The sequence below is a fragment of the Physella acuta genome, unplaced genomic scaffold, assembly GCF_028476545.2.
Source record: "Physella acuta isolate Inbredline_101_S28 unplaced genomic scaffold, ASM2847654v3 ptg000197l, whole genome shotgun sequence".
Classification (NCBI taxonomy): domain Eukaryota; kingdom Metazoa; phylum Mollusca; class Gastropoda; family Physidae; genus Physella; species Physella acuta.
Window position 1 is genome coordinate 1,131,776 of NW_026731716.1, and position 21,987 is coordinate 1,153,762.

At 36.5% G+C, this 21,987-nt stretch overlaps 2 protein-coding genes across 2 annotated transcripts in view; both read right to left on the reverse strand.

The window, feature by feature from the left end:
- Positions 1–8,274, reverse strand: part of LOC131936968 (prion-like-(Q/N-rich) domain-bearing protein 25) — a 38,204-nt gene extending 29,930 nt beyond the window's left edge. Inside the window, exons 1-13 of the mRNA XM_059294114.1 lie at positions 8,156–8,274; positions 7,414–7,539; positions 7,068–7,193; positions 6,726–6,851; positions 6,147–6,272; positions 5,847–5,972; positions 5,429–5,554; positions 3,247–3,372; positions 2,976–3,101; positions 2,637–2,762; positions 2,289–2,414; positions 1,990–2,115; positions 1,567–1,692 (exon numbers count right to left, since the gene is read on the reverse strand). Of these exons, the coding sequence (XP_059150097.1) occupies positions 1,567–1,692; positions 1,990–2,115; positions 2,289–2,414; positions 2,637–2,762; positions 2,976–3,101; positions 3,247–3,372; positions 5,429–5,522 (850 nt within the window). The 5' untranslated portion in view covers positions 5,523–5,554; positions 5,847–5,972; positions 6,147–6,272; ... (2 more) ...; positions 7,414–7,539; positions 8,156–8,274. The remainder of the gene's footprint in view (positions 1–1,566; positions 1,693–1,989; positions 2,116–2,288; positions 2,415–2,636; positions 2,763–2,975; positions 3,102–3,246; positions 3,373–5,428; positions 5,555–5,846; positions 5,973–6,146; positions 6,273–6,725; positions 6,852–7,067; positions 7,194–7,413; positions 7,540–8,155) is intronic.
- A 637-nt stretch (positions 8,275–8,911) lies between these two features.
- On the reverse strand, positions 8,912–15,009 carry LOC131936969 (tolloid-like protein 2). The gene is made up of 7 exons (XM_059294115.1): positions 14,891–15,009; positions 13,709–13,920; positions 13,497–13,623; positions 12,882–13,093; positions 11,045–11,170; positions 9,341–9,466; positions 8,912–9,093 (listed from the first exon to the last, which is right to left on the reverse strand). Exons 2-7 carry the CDS (start codon positions 13,908–13,910, stop codon positions 8,912–8,914), a joined length of 975 nt encoding a protein of 324 aa, XP_059150098.1. The 5' UTR covers positions 13,911–13,920; positions 14,891–15,009.
- Positions 15,010–21,987: the final 6,978 nt, after the last annotated feature.

Sequence of the window (21,987 nt, forward strand, 5' to 3'; positions counted from 1 at the left end):
CTCAAAGATACAGTCTTCATTACTACTACAAGTATAAATCTAGAGAACTAACGACTTACTCGGAAGACAAAGTTTTGTTTTTGAGTTGAAAAATTCTTGACTTGTACAAGAGCAACTGCCATTTAAACAAGACAGTGAATCTTTACATTGGAAAGTATCGAGGCATCCTTCAAGTCGACTGAGTCCTATAGTTAACATGATATTTATTTCTCAATGTTAACTTCCAAAACTAAAAACATTAGCGAACTGTTTTTTAAACTCCTAAAATGTGTCAAGTATGACTGTAAGAATATGAGCTGAGAAAGGTGGTTTAAGGATACTTACTCTCTGAGCAGGTGTTGGATGTGGTGTTATAAAACTCTGAAGGTAAACAATTACACACACCACTGAGACAAGTCAGGCTGCTCTTACATTCATTTGTGTCAGAGCAGTTATTTTCTTTTGGTAGCCCTAAGGACATAGGAGCAATACAAGTAATGCTGAAGCTATAAGATCAATCAAAAATGTGACCGAAATTATTTGACCTAAGTGTTTAACAATATGTTAACTGTCGAAAAAGTGCCATGCGTATTTTTTTCTCTAAACAGTAAAATATGCTAATAAGTGTTAAACTAAAGCTTTAATAATCTCTAACACATTTAAACAATACAATAGCCACTAAGGTTATGTAAATAATGTACAACAATATAAGTACTTACTTAAATTACAAAATGCTGAAGTGTTGTTAAAAAACTCATCGTCAGTACAACCGCATTGTTTATTTAAGCAAGAGAGAGTTTCCTTACATTGTAGTGTCTCATTACATGCCTCGTGTCGGCCTAATCCTGATGTTTATATATATATATATATATATATATATATATATATATATATATATATATATATATATATATATATATATATATATATATATATATATATATAAACAAGCATATTTAGTGATGTATGAAAACTTATGTTTTGGCGCTTATAAAATGAAGTACTTATTTACTATTAAACCTCCCAAGATATTGGTCAGACTCACTTTATCTGCCTATGTTGAGCGAGTCACTATAAAAAGACTTACTTGTCCTGCATACGTTGAGCGAGTCACTGTAGAATTCCGACGTTAAACAACCACACTTCCCACTGACACAAGAGAGACTACTTTGACATTCAGCAGACAGTGAGCAGTTCTCGCCCTTAGGTAATCCTAGGTGGGTAAAATGTCAATGAAATATAATCAGATAGTTTATGATTAAAACGTCAGTGTAATGTAATCAGATCCTTTGTGCTTAAAATGTCATTGAAATGTAATCAGATACTCAAAATTTCAGTCGAATGTAATGAAACCGATGCATATTATGGATATCGATTAGCCATTTAAAATTTTGCTTTACCCGATGTTAAGGTTGAAAAATTTAAGGATTGTTTTACAACTACATAACTACTGAGAAATCTAGTTACACCATCAAACTGAACGTTGCAGACTTACTTGGAACACACAGGGCGGGCAATTGGTCATAGAACTGGTCAACTTGTGTCTATACTAAGCTATACAATGGACCTTCCGCTGGTTAAACTTACTTGTAACACACAGGGCAGGCAAGTGGTCATAGAACTGGTCACCAGAACAATCACAGCGTTGACCCAGACAAGACAAGGTGTTTTTACATTGGGTCGTGTCGTTACATGAAGAGAGACGGTCTAATCCTTGTTATAAATATACAAGCCAATGGTTAAAGTCATGTTTACAAATATAAAAGTCAATGGTTAAAGTCATGTTTACAAATATAAAAGTAAATGGTTAAAGTCTACGAATATAAAAGTAAAATGATTAAATTCATGTACACAAACGCGCATATATTCACAGACTCAGATAAAATAGAACATACTATTTAGCATGACACCCAACTAAACTTTTAGATGATATTTGTGCTGACATAACAGTATGTATAACTGCTGTTTTCAAATGAATTATGACAGCACATATTATATTGACAAACTTACTGTCTGAGCATAAGTTGGTGAGATGATCAAAGAATTCTGTTTGGGTACAGTTGCACACTCCGTCTATACAGGAGAGAGAACTGGAACATTCGTATATATCGGAGCAGTTGTCTCCCCTGAACACTCCTTGGGGAATATAATGGTGATACAGTTTAAAGTTTAAAATAAACATTTCTTAATTCTAAAACTTAGCAGTTAATGTTTGTTAAGGTCACTAAATAGTTCAAATATCCATAATGGTTTAACTTAATAGTTTAATACGTCCTGCGTTAAGAAAGCAAAGAATAATATTATCTTACTTGCAAGACATGATCTTGTCGAGTTATCAAAGTACTCCAGACTGGTACAATCGCAGGTTTCATCAACACAGGTCAAGGTAGCTTCACATTGTAAACTTTCTGTACAGTTGCTGAATCGGGAATATCCTATTAAAGTTTTAAATTATGTTAGCTTGTTTGTGTTAGTCGCTTAGTGTGTAGTCTTTTCATTTCAAATTATATTTCTAATTAAGGTGGATTAAAGATTATACTAATTTGTTATTATCAATTATCAAAACTGTATTGTTATCGTACTTGGCTGACAAGAGTTGGATTAAAGATTATACTAATTTGTTATTATCAATTATCAAAACTGTATTGTTATCGTACTTGGCTGACAAGAGTTTGTTTGATTGTCGAAGTACTCATCCCATGTGCACTCACACACCCCCTCAATACAAGTCAAACTGGTACTGCACTCCTCTGTGTGGCTACAGTTTGAGAACCGTGCTAACCCTTCAGTATTAGAGGAGTGATTAGGGGTAACATTAACATTATAAAACTAACATCTCTAATATCAAAATATTGTTTATACACATCATTTTACTTGCTTTATTTAAATATTAAATGAAAGCAACATCAAAAGAGCATAATTTAATTTCTCGATATTCTGTTTTCACTTGGCAAAGTATTCTCAATTCAGCTCAATGCAAACCTGTGCCAACTTACGTGAAAAACACATCTCAGTTGAACTATCGAAATACTCTGTTGCCAGGCAGCTACACGTGTTGTTGACACAGCTAAAGCTATGTTTACATTGTGAACTTGTTGTACAGCTTTCATTTACTGACAGTCCTTCACACGAAAAAAAAAACATTTCACAAAAAATTTACTAAAATTTACTTTTACCTAGGCCTTTATTTGCAATTGTATTTAACTTTTAGAAAACAGAAAACAAAATTTCCTTAAAGTGTAAAAAGTATGTGCAAAGTGGTCTCACTAGGTTGGCATGACCTGGAGGTGTCATCAAAATACTGCTCACTCTTGCACACACAGTTGTCGTCAATACAACTTAAGATGTCTTCACATTGTAAATCATGCGTGCAGTTTCCATATCGGGGTAATCCTTAGAGAATACACATTAAATGTTTCAGATATATAAAATCATACTGGAATTTTAAGGGCATGGGCGGGTGTACTTTTCGTCATAAATCCACTAAATCATCGATTTCCCACTTTTACTTGATCTATACAGAATAACCATCGTTGAATCTAAAAATGACATTGTTATGACCCTAAAAACAGTATTTAATTATGAAAAACCGGGTTCAATGTAGTGTGTACATGGTCTTTTGTTTAATTTTTTGGTAAAAAAAGCAATTTTTCGACCTAGAAAAGTACTATTAGGCTTCGCGGAAACCTAATGTGTTTCATATCAATGGAAAGGCCGTGACCTCCTTTCTTTATTTGTTCTAAAATTAAATGACCAATCAAAATACATATTTTAATGTGATTATTTTTCTACGTCATAAAGTTGTTTATTTTACTCAGTCGGGTTTTTCCGGTATGCAAATTTTTGACCTCAATTTTTTCATTGGCATACGACGGCGGAAGCTAGTTAGCGATTGGTCGTTTCGCTTCGGGAGTAAACATTCCCTTAGTTTCAGCGCGTTGCTAAGTTTGATCTAGTTTTGTTTCTCTAAGCTTCTGTAAAATACTTACATTATTTTAACATATAATTATTTCAATTAAATATACTATTAACAGTTTAGATTAGTTTGTGTGAATTATCATAAGCAGTGAGACGATTTAATTTGTTTCTCTTTCGATAATGCGTAGAACAAAATACTCGCTAAAAATAGATACACACATCTAACTAATTTACTAAAGCTAGGGCTCGTCCGAATGCAACTGATTGCAGCTACCTCTACTAAATCTAGCACTATTCAGACAAGCACTGGTGCAGATGTAATATGCACATTTACTAAGAAACTGCGGCAATGTAAGACACAGTTTTTACAGACAGAAGAAAGCACTGTTACATCTAGTACTAGTAGTACTAATTGTAAACCACAGCCATGCAGAATTATTGTCGACTGTGATTTGCTTCTTGATGTTATCAATATATCTCCTCGCACACTGTGATGTAGTGGCTACTATTGATGAAAAAAGTGTAAAGGGTTTGCTTCAAGCATGGTGTGGCAGTAATAAAAATGTTGTAAACCGTAAGTATACAACTGCAAAAGAATCCAGAACAAGGCCTTTCACAATAAACAAAGACGTCTTATCATAATTGGCTTTAGACATGAGACCATGCAAAATATACTGCTGTTTCTGTGATAGCATAATTCAATTTTGGGCCCAGGCATGCTATGGCATTGCTGTCAAAAGAAGGAAACCATAGTCGAAGACTCAGTGAAGACGCGAAAAAAGACGCCATGACAACAGCTTTACTACAACTCTAGGTAAAACAAACAGCGCCAGAAAAAAAGAAAACTAACAGCCGAACAAGCTCAGAAGGAATATATTCAGCAGCACCATACTTCAGGCTATAAATGTGGTCGATTTTAGTGACATACAGCGATAAATGTTCATTTTTTGCAACTTTTTGTTAGTTTTTTGCGTTTTTCTCAGTTTGATGTTTTTATGTACAATTGTTGAAATAACTTTGTTAATAATTATCAGAACTGAACTAAATTTGCTCCAGTTACTCTTTATATATGTTCAAAGAAAACTGATAGAACACTTTTGGAATTTTTGTAAAAAAAAAAATTTTGTTGTTGAAATAGTGAAAAAATTGGACGAAATAATGAAATTTTTACAGTAATGTTTTTAAAAAAAAAGTAAAAAAAAAACTATTTTCTTTTTTGAAAATGTAATCTATCAGAAGTCTTAAACACATGTGTCTGCAGACTATATTAAGTTTTCATGAAATTTGAACAAACCATTTTTGAGTTATTTCCATTTAAAAATCGTCAATAAAATCCAATATGGCCGCCGTCACCATGGCAACGGAAGATTTAAAAAATTAAAAAAAATATTTTTATGCTTAACTCTTTGAGTTATAACTATTAGCCAAGTATTACATCTTTAGACTCGGAAATAAGGAAGTAGGTACTCATCACCCGCCCATGCCCTTAAAGAAGATACAACGCAACTGATAATTATCATCAGAGACTTACGAGGACTGCACGTGTTTGTTGAGTTGTCAAAGTACTCGTCACTGGCACAATCACACATGTCACTGACACATCGTAAGTTGTTTGAACACTGCATGCTGTCATAGCACGTCTCAAATCTTGGCAGACCTAGGCAGTAATATGTTTCATAGTAGAATATGGACAAACCTACACAATAGTGGGTTTCATAGTAGAAAATAGACAGACCTACATGAAAGTAGGTTTCATAGTAGAATATAGACAGGCTTATAAATTAGTAGGATTGTTAGTAGAATATAGACAGACCTACACAGTAGTATCTTTTGAAGTATAAATACTTTTAAAGTGTTGATGAATATTAAGCCTATGTCAGTCGCTAAGAAATATATGAGTTTACTGCACATATTTCTGGTTTATGTAAACAACAGGTGCATCGCCTTACGTGTAGAGCAAGCGTTGAGTGAGCCATCATAGTACTCATGTGTCGTGCACTCACAGGTCCCAGAAACACAGCTCAAACTTGGCTCACACTGGTAGCTCTCAGAGCAGCTGTTAAAACGTCCCAACTCTAAAATTTGACACATAAAAATATTCAATTTTAGAACACAAGCAACGATCATATTTTACTTTGAATACACCAATAGTAAAATAACCTACACCAAGTAACTGGGTCAAGAAACACCCAGCAATATAATCAATGACCATTATAGTTTATAAGTGAATTGTTGTAAAGGTTGCTTACGTGTAAGGCAGAAGAGAGTGGTGTTGTCGAAGTACTCGCCACTATCACACGTACACTCCCCGGCGATACAGCTTAGTGTAAGGCTACACTGGTGACTGTCGCTACAACTGTCGGATCGGGCCAGTCCTAAACAGTAGAAATATTTAGTTAGGGTTTCTTTCAAATGTTTTATATGGGGGAGGGGGGATTGACACTGCGGGGTGAGGGCACTTAATATCTCCGTTTAGGGGAAATGGACACGAATTAAAAGATATATTTTCTATATAATTTAATATTTTTCTATTTCCTATGGGAGGGGGGAGGGGGAGGGGGCAGTTGACGTGCTCTCACCACCCCTCCCCCCGCCACTCCTAAAGAGATGCCTTAGTTATCTGTTTACTATCCAGTTTATTTTGTTAAATCTTTTGCATGAAAGAGCCCTATATTTAAAATTTACATTACATTATTTTAGAATAGTTGATATAAATTCTTAATTAAATTTTAATATTTTTTAAATCATTAAAACAACATATACATACAGTTTGATGTGTATGTACTTTGGCAAAAAACAACATGGAAGATCCTACTAAACGCACTTACTTGTAAAACATAGCTGCGATTGGTTGTTGAAATATTGGTCATCTAAACACCCACACTTCCCTTGGACGCAGCTAAGGTTCGCTTTACATTGCAAATCATCAGCACATCCTTCAGTGTATGATAGCCCTTGATGTGTGTGTGTGAATAAAACGTAACACAATGTAAGCTACATAAACGTCAATTTTTAAAGTAAAATTAACCAGTGTTTTAATAGTTTACTTCAATATTTAAATAATTAAATAATTGATATTATTATATGAACGAGAAACAGCGTAACCTTAATTAACAACGCCTCTAATCATTTATTTTTAAATGGCAAAAAAATATGAGCACAAAACTCACTTTCGCGACACGACTGTGTTTTGTTATCGAAGAACTCTTCACTTGTGCATTCACACACTCCGTGAATGCAACTTAAGCTGTCTTTACATTGAGAACTTAGGCTGCAGCTCTCTAAATGGGATCGTCCTATCAAAAACAAGACAATACCATTTTAGTTATGTATTCAAAAAATTTACAGACTAACCGTTAATTATCCTGAAAAAAGTGAAATTTTATCTGTGTGATAACAAAGTAACGATCTTGTTACTACTTAACAAAACATAATTTTATTATTGGAGGTTTGGATGATATTTTTGTAATATGAAATGTTGGCATAACTATTGAAATAATGTCCAAGATTGTTTACTTATAAAACAGAACTGGGTGGTGTTGTCAAAGAATTCTGCACTCGAACACGTGCATGTGCTGTGTATACAGGTCAGGTTTTGTTGACATTGTAAACTTTCCGTGCAGTTTTCTGATTCAGGCAGTCCTGAAAAATGTGTTAATATTAGCGAGTTGTTACAATTTCAACGGTTTGTTGAAAAAGTTAAAATAATTAATAGAAATGTAAACAGTTATAGATATTTAACATTACACGCAAAATGTGTTGCATTAAGTAACACTACATTCCAATATGTTTAAAATATAATCTTCCAACCATCTAGATCATTAATTGTTTAAATAAATTATGCCGCACAATAAACTGTAGTTTCTTCGGCTTTTTAGTTTTTTTAGTTGATTTTATTTTTTAGGAAGATTACATAAAATAGTGATGATAAACATAAAGGAAACTGCAAATGTTTGAAACTTATTTTTATTTGTTATGCTTGTGAAGAAAAAACAATGGGGACATCTAAAGTTTATGCATGGGTTGATGTCATTGTACGGACGTCCCCACATAATGATACAACACAATGGAATATCTTACTAGCTTGACACACGGACTAGCTGTTGTGGAAGAATAGTGTGGTTGTCCCACCACATACAGCCACATACACCACATACAACCACACCATACTTACTAGTTTGACACACGGACAAGCTGCTGTGGAAGTATTGTGTGGTGGTACAGCCACATACACCACATACAACCACACCATACTTACTAGTTTGACACACGGACAAACTGCTGTGGAAGAATTGTGTGGTGGTACAGCCACACCTCCCCGCCAAACAGGATAGACTCGCCTTACACTGGGACGTGTCAACACAGTTACTGTCCTTGGATAATTCTGAGATAATAACAGAGCATCAAAACACAGTAAGAACTACCGAGTCTTTGGGCTGGTGGGTTCATGGATTTTAATTTAAGCATGTAATTTTTCGTTATGAACATCTAGGGCCTATGTCTCGAAAAAAGAAAATTCAAAACAATTTTGTTTTCTATTTTCGAGCAAATGTTTTCTATCTACTGTCTGGGTAAGCAAAATCGTTTTAAAATCGATGTTATAATAGAGAAATACACTAACATATCACACATCTGTCCAGAGGTGTATCAACAAATTCAGGCACCAGGGGCGATATATCAAATTTGCCCCCAGCACCCACCTCACTTTAACCTATATAAAGTTATTCAAGTTGGCCAAAAAGATAGATGTCGTTTTTTACAAGCCACTATCCTTTAAAAATATTAACTTTGGTGCCACGGAATCAATATAAAAAACTGTTAAATCAGTCTGTAGCTCCTAGCAGCAGTCTATTTTATTAGCTTCGACTGTGTATAATTCACTAATGCAGCTAAGAATGAGCTTTTTTTAAAAAAATTGTCTACATCGTTTGGCGCCCTTTCAGGTTGGCGCCCGAGACGGCCGCCCCACCCGTTATCCACTAACTACGCCTCAAATGTTTCACTCACATCCAATCTAGACCAGGCTCACTATACAATTGTACAGGATACAGATTTTATTGTAATACGTACTCGCATGACAGTGTGCAGTGGTTCCATTATAATACTCGTCATCGCTACAGTTGCATTGATTGTGAATGCAGCTTAAGGTAGCTTTACACTGAGAACTCTCGTTACAACTGATGAATCGGGATAATCCTAAATATTCAAAACATTTGTGTGAGTTTTATTTCTTAGAAATTATTATTACAACACATTTCATAATTCATTTTCAAAACTCGCGATTGAGTTGAACGTTGTTAAATGATGTCATTGTTTTGTTATAAAGTTAAGTCAAATTTTAAAATCAAAACTTAAAACTAATATCCATAAATCTTACGATTACTAGCTGACACGAAGTACATTTAAGAAATACACCAATCACAACACACTACACACTACTTACGTGTCAAACACTGCTGTGATGTCACATTAAAATACTGGTCAGTAGAACAGTTACACACGCCGTTTCTACACAATAAACTTTGTTTACACTGCCCATTTTCTGTACAGCTTTCATAGCGGGTAAACCCTTTGGAATAAACACTAGACTTGTAGCGAAATGATCTCATAATACAACAAAACGCTAGACTTGTAGCGAAATGTTCTCATAATACAACAAAACACTAGACTTGTAGCAAAATGTTCTCATAATACAACAAAACACTAGACTTGTAGCAAAATGTTCTCATAATACAACAAAACACTAGACTTGTAACAAAATGTTCTCATAATACAACAAAACACTAGACTTGTAGCTAAATGTTCTCATAATACAACAAAACACTAGACTTATAGCAAAATGTTCTCATAATACAACAAAACACTAGACTTGTAGCAAAATGTTCTCATAATACAACAAAACACTAGACTTGTAACAAAATGTTCTCATAATACAACAAAACACTAGACTTGTAGCTAAATGTTCTCATAATACAACAAAACACTAGACTTATAGCAAAATGTTCTCATAATACAACAAAACACTAGACTTGTAGCAACATGTTCTCTTTAAAAGACCTAACTAGTGTATTAAGACATCATTATCTTTTTTTACTTTCTCGTATATACGAAGTATAGAGAAAGTCTTGTAATCGTGCAAAAAAAAAAAAAATCGAGATTTTTGCAAATCTCGACGTTTTGCATCTCACTGATACGGAAAAACATAATTTTGCAATCTTGTCCGTATGTCTGTGTGTCTGTGTGTGTGTGTGTCTGTGTGTGTGTGTGTCCGTGTGTAAACACGATAACTTGAGTACCGTTACAGCTAGGTTGATGAAATTTCATATATAAGTATTTTATCAAAATCGTAGATCCGTATCAACTTTTGAGCGATTTCCGATAACCGGAAGTGGTACTTTTCCTACTTTGAATTTTTCAAAAGCCTATAACTTGAGTACTATTTCAGATAGATAAATGAAATTTCATACGTAAGTAAAAGATCTAATTCTCTACCTTCTATTAAATTTTGAGTCATTTCCGTTGACTGGAAGTAGTACTTTACGCTACTTCCGATTTCTCAAAAAACTAATGTAAATTTTAAAAGTAATAATAATATTGCGCACTATTATGCGCTTTTTTATTTCGCGTTCACTTGGTGTGCAATTAATTTGTCTACGAGATTTTATTCTATTTTTAAAACTTTAAGTATTTAAAATGGATTAAAAATCATGTCTATAGCCCGAGTTCCCATCCCCTGTTATTTTATATAAGAATATTCGAGAAAGTTTAGGGGAGATCACTCCCGGTTTATTTTAAATTGGTGATTTGAGACTAAATTGCTCTTATTTTAATGGACCCCAGAGCACCTAATTTAGATGACCTAAGATCTAGCCATGTACGACTCGAAAGCACCTAATTAAAATTTAGACCTAACAATGTAAATGACCTTAGACCTAATGACGTGATACTATTTTAAATGACCTAAGACCTAACTGTGTGATACTATTTTAAATGACCTAAGACCTAACTGTGTGATACAATTTAAATGACCTAAGACCTAAGTGTGTGATACTATTTTAAATGACCTAAGACCTAACTGTGTGATACTATTTTAAATGACCTAAGACCTAATGACGTGATACTATTTTAAATGTAAGACTCAACTTACTCGATGTACACTGGTTGGTGGAGTTCTGGAAGAAGGTGGTCGAGGCGCAAGCGCAGTAGCCGCTGATGCAGGATTTGTTCTGTGGACACTGGCTGGCATCGTCACACACCTGCTCGTTTCCTCTACCTGTCAGCAAATCACATTTACAGGTGACAGAGTTCTACCTGTCAGCAAATCACATTTACAGGTGACAGAGTTCTACCTGTCAGCAAATCACATTTACAGGTGACAGAGTTCTACCTGTCAGCAAATCACATTTACAGGTGACAGAGTTCTACCTGTCAGCAAATCACATTTACAGGTGACAGAGTTCTACCTGTCAGCAAATCACATTTACAGGTGACAGAGTTCTACCTGTCAGCAAATCACATTTACAGGTGACAGAGTTCTAACTGACAGCAAATCACATTTACAGGTGACAAAGTTCTAACTGACAGCAAATCACATTTACAGGTGACAGAGTTCTAACTGACAGCAAATCACATTTTCAGGTGACAAAGTTCTACCTGTCAGCAAATCACATTTACAGGTGACTCATGACAAACTGTGTAGGAATCAAATCAAAGTTACATCTCCCTTCTACCTGATATAGGCCCTATTTTGTAAAAATCAAATTTGTAACAGATCAAAAAAATGTATCTGTGTTTGTATCTGACACAATTAGCATGAGCCACAAAAAAAATCAAAATCATCTCGCGTGGTTTTTACTTCCGGATATTATTTCAATGGTAAATTACTTTTACATAATTTAATGTAATTTGTAACCAATATACATTTATATTATTTAAAATTGTTCACATTTTAAATAACTAAATCAGAAATATGACGTTCACTGTTCGGTACATTATGTCAAAACTCGAGTGGACATTCAAAAACTGGATGTTATCTAATAATTATCGAAACAATTACTGCAGCAGTAATCGTGTTTAAATACTTCAGTTTGTTCATATAATAACTGACAAAGAAGACAATCACTGAATACGATATATACCTATATGATACTATACATAGCACTGAAATTACAACACGTGATATATACCTGATGCTGTTGTACAGAGTACATAAATCACCACACATGTTATATACATATGATGCTGTACATAGCACTAAAATCACCACACATGATTTTGTGAACTATTTAGGTCTTCTTTCTTTAATAGTTTAATTTTATTAATATTTAAATGGCCTTGAGCTGTCTGTTGTTTAAACTAAAACATTTTCCCCAGACTCATGTGATAGTATTCACAACTGTGTTACTCGTGTTTTGACTTCATCTCCCCCCCCCCCCCCAATGGTCCTTCAGCTTGATGTCAACATCCCATAATTTTAAGGAAGTATAAAAAGGCGGAATTTTCCAAACACGAGGTGCCCACAAGACACACACTAAGAGAGAGAGAGCCACGTCGCCATGTTGTACTTTGTAGATCAAGCTATAATTATCTCTAGGTTCCAGTGTATTCAGTATTTTTCTGTATCATAATTTCATAACGTGTAGGTTGTGTTATTTAGGTATTTAATCCAGTGTTATTTGTAGAAAGAAGTTATTGTGATTTCCATGAAATTTAAGTTGGGTTTTAAACATTGTAAAATTTTTGGATTGTATTTTATTATTTAGACTTGTTTGCTTTTTAGAAGGTTTTTAGATTGATTAAAAGTTCTATTATTTTCAAAAGGCCTTTGTATTTATAGTTATAGACATTAGATTTTGAGTCTACGAAGAGTCTTTGTTTCTGGTAGTCTTTTACAGTTTCGTTGATTTGTCAGTCTAGAACCACCCCAAAAGAATCCGAGAGTTACGTAATATTTATCAGTGATAGAGTTACGTAATAATATATACCTATGATGCTGTACAGAGCACTGAAGCCCATGAACTCGCCAGAGCCGTCAGCCCTAAAGCTGACCTGCATGATGTTGGATGTCGTCTGTAGGACGGGGGGCTCCGAGTTGCAGTAGCGGCCCAGGTTGATGGCCCTGACCCCGCTGCCGTCTAGAACCTGCATGTAGTCGTACTGGCACACTGAGTGGGTCTCAAGTTGGAGCTTGATGGTCCTGGTGTGGGGGGGGGGGGGACATGTTCTACGTGAGCATTGGAACCATCACATGAGCAAACTAATATTTAGTTCAACGTTGTAGGTTAAAACTAGCATTATATCATGAAATGGAAGCTAACTATTAGGAAACTTCTAGGTATTAAATGTGCCGACTTTGTTGTTATGTATTGTCTATTTGTGATTTTTATTTAAGATATTTTCTTATAGGCCTGTGTAATCGATAACGTAATTAATATACGAGTGTTAGTCTTAATACATTTTTAAAATTATTATTTTCCATTTTAATTTTTATAACTATTTGTTTTAACAATTGGATTATAGGCCTACCTTATTTCTGGTCGCTAAGTATGTGTTAACAAATTCACACACATATTTTTATAATGAAAAAAATGGAGTCTTACCGTAAAGATATCTTGCTGCCTGCTGGTCCCACGATAGTCCACGAGCATACCGTGTTGGGGGCGTACTGTATCGGGTACCCCGGGCTTTCTATGTACCCCCAGGGTCGGGTTATTGTCGAATCACATTCTAGGTGAAAAAAATAATTTTAAAATGGAATCACATTCTAATTAAAAACAAGCATCTCAGATTTCAAGCAATCGAATGGACTGACTGTATAGGACGAAGAATTCCCCCTTGAACCCGCGGTACGTCACGCTGTGGTCAGTACGGAACACAACCTGGACTTCGTTGCTGGTTGACCTCCAATCTAGTGACGTCTGCTCACAGTAGAGTCCTGACGACTGTTGGCTGTCGGCTAGATCAAGGAACTGGATGGAGTCGTAGGAGCACTGGGCGTGGGGCTCCAGCTTCATGTCCGAGATCCTGCCAGGGTAAGGCAAGTAGAGTTATCGTATCTAAATGTCTAGGCACTATGTACCAGTAGGGCAAGTAGAGTAATCAGTGTTTCTTCCAGACTTTTTTTCTCTGGGGGGGGGGGGGGCACTTGAAATTTTCGGGTGGGGGAGGAGGGCGGACTAAAATTTCCGGGGGGATGGGACTGTTAAAGGTATATATTTTCTATATAAATTCCTATTTGTTCGGGGGGGGGGGGGGGGGGAGGAGGGGCGGTAGACTTTCTTCGGGGGAGGGGGGGGGGGGCTGAGTCGTCGTCCCCGTTCCCCCCCCCCCCCGTCCCCCCGTCCCCCCGAAGAGATGCCTGGAAGAAACTCTTATAGTAATCTCCTCTAAATGTCTAGGCACTATGTATCAGTAGATGTATACCATGCATCCATTGTATAGCGGTAGAAGCATACGACATAAAGCTGCAGGGCTACAATAGATTCTGGCATGGTATTACATGCATGTTCTCTCACATTTGTACGGCTCATGCAAGATAACTCTAGAGCCGGTCTAAATTTAGATTACCTTACTGTCATATCATTGTGTCATGCTAGCCGTAAACATTAAGTTATGGACGCGCGCCTTCGTATAATAGATTGTGTTTAATTCGTAAATACGTAGATAACTAAAGCAAGTAAATTATGATATTTTGCTGCTCCCTTTAATTAATGTAAATTTAAGAGGCCTTTGATATAATCTTTTTAAAAGGTATCATGGAGTTCAAAGTGGTCAATACTCGATATGCTATAAACGAATGAGTATGTGTTGTATTAAAGAATACCCGGATAAAACTGGAAGCATTAAAACAGCATCGTTAGTTTTATAATAACCTTAGGATTTAATTACAGTGGTACAATTTTATTGCTGTTTGCAATAGCAGGCACACCATATTCTATGATAACTTGAGAGAGAGAGAGGGAGAGAGAGAGAGAGGTTATCAGTTGAAGTCTACCTGACACTTATGAAGGTGCCGACCGGACCCTGGATCCTCCATGTACACACGAGACTGTTGGTGTAGTTGGTGGGGTAGTTCGGACTTCTAATGTGTCCGTGGGAGACCTTGATGACGTCAGGTGTACCGCACTCTACACGGAGCAGGAGGCAACAAACGGGTAAGTCTCGTTTACACACATAAATATATATTATATATATATATATATATATATATATATATATATATATATATATATATATATATATATATATATATATATATATATATATATATATATATATGTATGTATATAATATATCAATTAGCACCATAAGAACACAGTAGTAAATGAATTACCGAAATAATTTTGTGAGTCCACCCATCCCAACAACGTTAAGAAAACACAAAGTTGTGTAATGTAAAGACGCATGTTGCAGCACAAGGGTTGAACGTTGAATGAAGTACTCACACTGCAAGCAGGAAGTAATTTAAACTCTGCCACTGTCTGTCCACACTACTTTCACTTTCAGGGATTCCCTTCCTCCATCATTATTGGTGGCAGTTTTGTTTTCTGAAAAATTGGTTTACCAGTAGATTTTCTAGAAATGTTGAAATATTAAACGTTAATTAAGCGACATTATTTTAATGATTTAAATTAATTTGCTACGATATTTTAATGACTTAAATTAAAATGAACATTTCACAAGTGTTATTGATTAATAATGTATGCTACAAGTAAAGTTACATTTTTCTTGTACATATCTTTCCGATTTCCAAAATATTCTGCCAAGTGGTTCAACTAACTGACAACTAATGCTACTATAGAGGTACGGCGTGGCCTAGCGGTAGAGAGTTAGACTGCTTATCCGAAAATCTCGAGTTAGAGTCAGTAATGTCTCTGAGCCCACCCAGCTCTGATGGGTACCTAACTCACGTAAGGAAAACAGAGGCGATTGGAAATAGTACTGATCACACTATCACTTCTTATGCCGAGGTCTGTGGAACAAATGGACTCTACTTTATCTGCTCTTTGGGTATCAGTGTCGAGCCGTTGGGTTGCTAGTAACGAGAGGTTGTTTGATTGTAGAGACTACATCACAGTAGAGATTTGCATATTTTACAAGTACAGTAACTAGACATGCTTATATGCTGTTGCCGTAACTGACATATGTTACCTTACATGGACTATTGAACACATAACCCTCACCAAACGGGAAATAAAGTTATATGATGTACAATACTAGAAATTGCCTACTCTACAGATAGATTTTTAAAAATGTTTGATGGTCGCGATTTGCTGTTATGTAAAAGTACCCAACACTGGTCCTGATATACAAAACATATCATAAAGAAGAAACGCCCCCTTCCTCGTAGTAGCAGATAGAATTTCGAGGGAAAAAATATATTTTCCAAAAAATGTTGTAATTGTAATATGAAGTAGATCAGGCTTTGATAAGCCACTCCATGGTGCTTTGTTGTAACTTGATGATCGTTACATATGACTGCTGACTCTTACATCTGACTGTGGCTATTTAAAGACCATTAACATAGAGATCATGTGAAATGAGTCGCGTCCATATTCAGTGTAAATCATGCATGTTGTTGAAATATTTTCTAAATATTTGCATCAATCCGGCAGCTAAATAAAAAAAAACGAGGAGCCGTCAATGACAACTACACAAGTAAATGGAAGATAATTAAAAACAGGAAAATTCACACATTTTACCTCCCTTTTAAGTCTAGTCTTACGTAAAACTAGTCCAGACGAAGATATAATTATAGTCTAGCATAGACAGAGCTAGACATGTAATAATTGGTAAAACCAATGTCCAAATATGTTGCTGTCTGACAATCTATCAACAAATATCCCAACATGCACAGAGTTTTTATTATAAGATAAACACAAAAATGCTCTAAATTACAACAAAATACAATTTTAAAATGCATTGGCCATCGGAAAATTTAGTTCCTTAGAAAGGCTGAGCATGGGGAATAATTAAAGATGAAATGGATGATTGAATGAGTGTGGTGGTTAAAGATAAATAAAAATATCCACGGACTTTAAAGATGGGTGCAAACACGTGCTAGACAAAGGTTAATTATTTTCTGGCTAATTTTAATTACAGTATACACTTAACCTAAAGCGTTCTTTAACATCAATAGACCCAACTTCTCCGCTCCGAAGTTCTTGTTATTTTAAAATTGGTTTCTCAACAAATACATTCGCGTTTTACCCAGTTGTAATAAGACATTTAAGAGTTGTCCCCCTGTTTTCTGTTAAAAACAAACCGTTCACAATACAAGTACATCATGAGCCCCATTTAGATCTTGTTTCTCTCACGTTCAATTGGACGGTTCTACATCACGTGGTAGACATTGAGCTGACTGTTTAAATAAAGTACAAAATGTAATTAGCTGGTTTTCCTATTTATCAACATCAAACAGTCATAAGCATCTCTGCCCCCATTATAAAAACACTACATATTTAACGGCGATAAGCGATTCTAGAATTACTTTTAACATGACACTCCAGTGAAGAGGGACACTTGGTCTGATTTCATGTTTAGATTAGTGTTTTAGTGTTGTTTTTACGGTGGTGGTTTTTAGGGGAATCTTAAATTTTAAAAAAAAATCACTTTTAATATCAGTGGGTTTTTTTTTAACTTTTAATCTCGTATTTTTATGGGCACGCGTTTAAAATATAAATTCGATTAACATAGAGATATAAATACTAACTAGCGAATGGTGTTTAAAACATACAGTCATGAATACTAGCAAACTGATAGTAAAATCACAATTATTCACGCGTCGTTAAAAATTTAGGAGTACAGATAAAAACACAAAGCCCGCCTGGATATTTTACAAACACATACAAAAAACGGGCTCGATAATAGGGTGATAGACTGTTACATGTCCAAAAATAAGCACACGTAATGTAGAGTTTTGGATTGTGTATAACTTAATTGGTCATTTTTTGTTATGTCAAATGTTAACAATCAGTTTGCATTTATTGGTCTGGAGTCGGGTATAAGAACCTTGAGTTCTACTAGGGGCTATGAAGAAGGTACACTGTAAATCAAGAGACCCACATGAACATAGGGCTAGTCTCATTGTGTTAGCTGAGCTCATGTGAGCAGAACAGTGAGAGGTCACCCACCTGACCACCCGCAGACTTCAGGGCTATCGGGCATGACCTGGTGTGGGCTTCAGACACGCATCACTGACCAGACAATGTAGGCTACATGTAGCTCTGTCAAGACACAATGGTTAAGGAATATTGAGACATTTTTTGGTAACTTGTATTGTCATTAAGTGTGTCTGGGAATATTGAGACATATTTTGTCAATGAGTGAGGATAACAGCGATATGTGCTAAAATATTTAGATAACCCTGTCTTGTCCATATTGTATACATCTTTTCATTAATGGCTGAATGCATTAAACTCATCTATTTCACACGTAATTTATAGAGAAACGAGCCGGCCCGCGGCATAACATACGCCGCTATTTAGTTGTTTCTAATTTTCAATAATTCATAATTTGTGAATTCGACAGTACCAACGCTGACACTGAAAATATTTCTTTAAAACACTATAAGTAGCTCGTTAAGGACCATAACCCCCCCTTCCTCCCCCCCCCCTTACGTTTAAAATCGTTGGCTCTGCTTGTAAACATTTAGAGTGAACACAGCTCACTAAAACCATGTAGGGGTGGGGAGGTAGGGAGAGCGTTTGCAGCTTGTTTTCTAACGGCTCGAAGAAGAGAATTATATATATAGATAAATGTATCACAGACATAAGTACATGTTTATCTGGATGTTTCTGTGGCGACTTTTGTTACAAAACTAAGTAGGTTGTAAGCACGGGGATCCGAACCTACTCCATCAAGATGACAATCAGTAACAACACGTCGCCAGCCTATGGGCCTGCTGACTCCTGCCATAACGGTTGATGGGTGATGGCGACAGTGTGGTGTGGGCCCACCACCCTCTCTACACTAGTGGTGCTCTCAGCTCAAGTGGAGTATGTTTCAATGATGCTGGTAGTGTCATTTAGAGTCATCAACAGATTCGCCATCACACCACACTTTACTCACAAGTGGTAAAGCAGTAAAACATTTTAATGCAGCACTTCATTCAGTGTAAATTACGCTTTATTGAGAAAATTAGAGAACTTGGTTTGGAAGAATAATACCTATACCCCAAGCGTATGGCCGAGTTAAGTACATTAGTGACATAGATATTAATGACATCTAGCCGAAGTACCCTTTAAAACAGTATGGGCTGTATACAACAGCAGGGGTGTGGTTAATTCACCCATCGCAAGGAATCGTATACAAGAATAATTTGTAATACATAAATGACGGGTGTAAATGTCACGATTACGAAGTAAAAATGTCCAAAATGACGTAGTGTAAATGTCGAGATGACATGGATAAACGACAATATCCAATGACATTACACCTTCTAAGCTGAAATACATAGCAAACAGTTGACATTTTGACCGGTAGGTTCACATTGTAAACATATCACCCAGAGGCGTCGTGAGGCGGGGGCGGGGTGGCGCGGACCGCACCGGGTGAGAGAGAGAAAGAGAGAGAGAGAGAGGCCATAGCATTCAGATAGCCCCGCCCCTTACGAAACAGAAAAAATATACAATTTATATATATACTTAAACCAGTGCCCTCCCTCCCCCCTCCGTAGGCAATAACTCAAGTCTAACCCCCCCCCCCATCCGGTGAAAAATGTCTGAAAGAAACACTAATTGTTTGAGGTATAGGTCAATCGCCTGTGAAACACATATTTCACTAAGAGGAGTGTGGTCAGGTAGACAGAGTGTTCAATATTAGCTACAACATGAGAACAGAGTTCAAGCTTCACGATGGAAGGTTGTTGGTTCTGTTTCACTTTAACTTCGTCACAAGCATAGACGGTCACCGTCTTACAGCTACAGTCAATGCTATAGACGGTCGGTAGCACGGTAAACACGGCACAGACGGTCAGCACATTGACTAGACGGCCAGTAGCTCGTACTGGCGCTCAAGCACAATGACATAGACGGCCAGCGCCATGACGTAAACATCACAACATAGACGGCCAGCGTCATGACGTAAACGTCACAACATAGACGGCCAGCGTCATGACGTAAACGTCAAAACATAGACGGCCAGCGTCATGACGTAAACATCACAACATAGACGGCCAGCGTCATGACGTAAACGTCACAACATAGACGGCCAGCGTCATGACGTAAACGTCACAACATAGACGGCCAGCGTCATGACGTAAACGTCAAAACATAGACGGCCACTGCCACTGCCATGACATTGACATCACAACATAGACGGCTAGCGCCATGACATATACATCACAACATAGACGGCCAGTTATCACCATAGACGGTCATTTAATCGCATGTACGGTCGGCATTCTATTGGTGGTCAGTAGCACAATAACGGATGTCTATTGCATGGTATAGACGGTCAAGCACCACGGTATAGACGGCCATCAGTGCGACGCAGACGGCCTCATTACACGGCATGGACGGCCAATACCACTAGGTAGACAGCAATGCCTAAAACCTATTGTTCATACCTTGTGTTGACACATTCTATCCCTGTGCGGTTAACAAGAGAGGTGAAGACTTTTGTCAATATGTGTGTGAGTGTGTGTGTGGTGTGTGGTGTGTGTGACCGAGTATGTGTTTGTCCCCATCACAACAACAAAACAACACATGTGTCGAGTGAGTTGAAGTTCACCACCTGGCCACGAGCTGTGTACACAATCTCTCCAGCCGTCTCACCCAAGCGACCGGCGTTCAAATCTCAGTTTTTAACCTCTACGGTCTGTACAGCACAGATTTTTAACTTTACTCAGGTAAGACTTTTAATTTTTGCATTTATTTATCTAATCAATAATGCGCAATTAATTTAATGAGCTGACATTTAGCATGTTAGTGTTTTAGTTATGTGTGAAAACAGATTGTTAAACATAAATCTAGATACATTTGTGGGGATGATTTGTCGTACAATGAATTGGTCTAAAACCAAGAAGTGTACTTTTTTATAGTGCTATTATGTGGTAAGTAGTTTTAAAGTTAGGTTATATAGCTATTATAATGTGGTAAGTGATGTTAAAGTTAGATTATAGAGCTAGACTTGCTAGGAGCACTTGGAATCCGATATGTTAAAGATAGCTGTGATCCAAGTGTATTATAGATGTAGTTGCTATTCTTTTATCAGCAAAATTTCAGTCTTTGTAAAGCTATTTACAATGACCTTCACATTGGAGTCTGTAGTTAGTACAGGTTTTTTTCTTTGTCATTTTCACAATAACAAATACGCTACTTCTGCTGAAAAAATGGCTACAAATGAAACTATTATCATGTCATAATTAAAAACTAAACAATGCGAACCAATAGTTAACCGATATTTGTTCATGTGATTTCTGGAAACATCGTGAACAATACAAGGTTTGTCATCGTACTGTACACAACTCGGATGATTATAGACACCGGTGTCCGATAATGGAATCTTCTTTAAAAAAGGGGTGTTGGGTCGTTAGTAGTGTAATCTCGACTCATTTTATGGTTAGAAATTAGGGTTAGGCGTATGGTAGGACCAGGGTTGGGGTTAGGATTAGGGACAGGGTTAGCATTGACATTAGCCAGCCAAGTGTGTGTATTTAGTTAACTACCAGTAACCTAACACCCATTTTTTAAAGATTCCATTATCGTACACTGGTGTAAACATTCTCCCCAAAACTCATTAACATGGAGTGGTCGGATGGTAGAGCATTATGCCTTTACCAGCTAGTCACCAGTTTGGTTCGTAGAGTTAATTTATATTGCTCTACTGGTTAGTGGTCTCACGTGGAGTACAAGAGCTAGACAAGAGTGCAAACAACTGCCATTCAGGGTCTCAGGTAATTAGACCACAGTGCAGACACTCATTCAAGGTCTCAGGTAATTAGACTACAGTGCAGACACCTGTCATTCAAGGTCTCAGGTAACTAGACCACTGCAGACACTCATTCAAGGTCTCAGTTAATTAGACTACAGTACAGAAACTCATTCAAGGTCTCAGGTAATTAGACCACATTGCAGACACCTGTCATTC

Coding starts and splice junctions, on each gene's coding strand:
- LOC131936969 (XM_059294115.1), bottom strand. CDS start 13,910: ATGAAGCTGGAGCCCCACGCCCAGTGCTCCTACGACTCCATCCAGTTC. Junction 9,467..11,044: donor CACCAACCAGTGTACATCGA/GTAAGTTGAGTC, acceptor TTTATTCCAAAG/GGTTTACCCGCTATGAAAGC. Junction 9,094..9,340: donor ATCACAGCAGTGTTTGACAC/GTAAGTAGTGTG, acceptor TTGAATATTTAG/GATTATCCCGATTCATCAGT.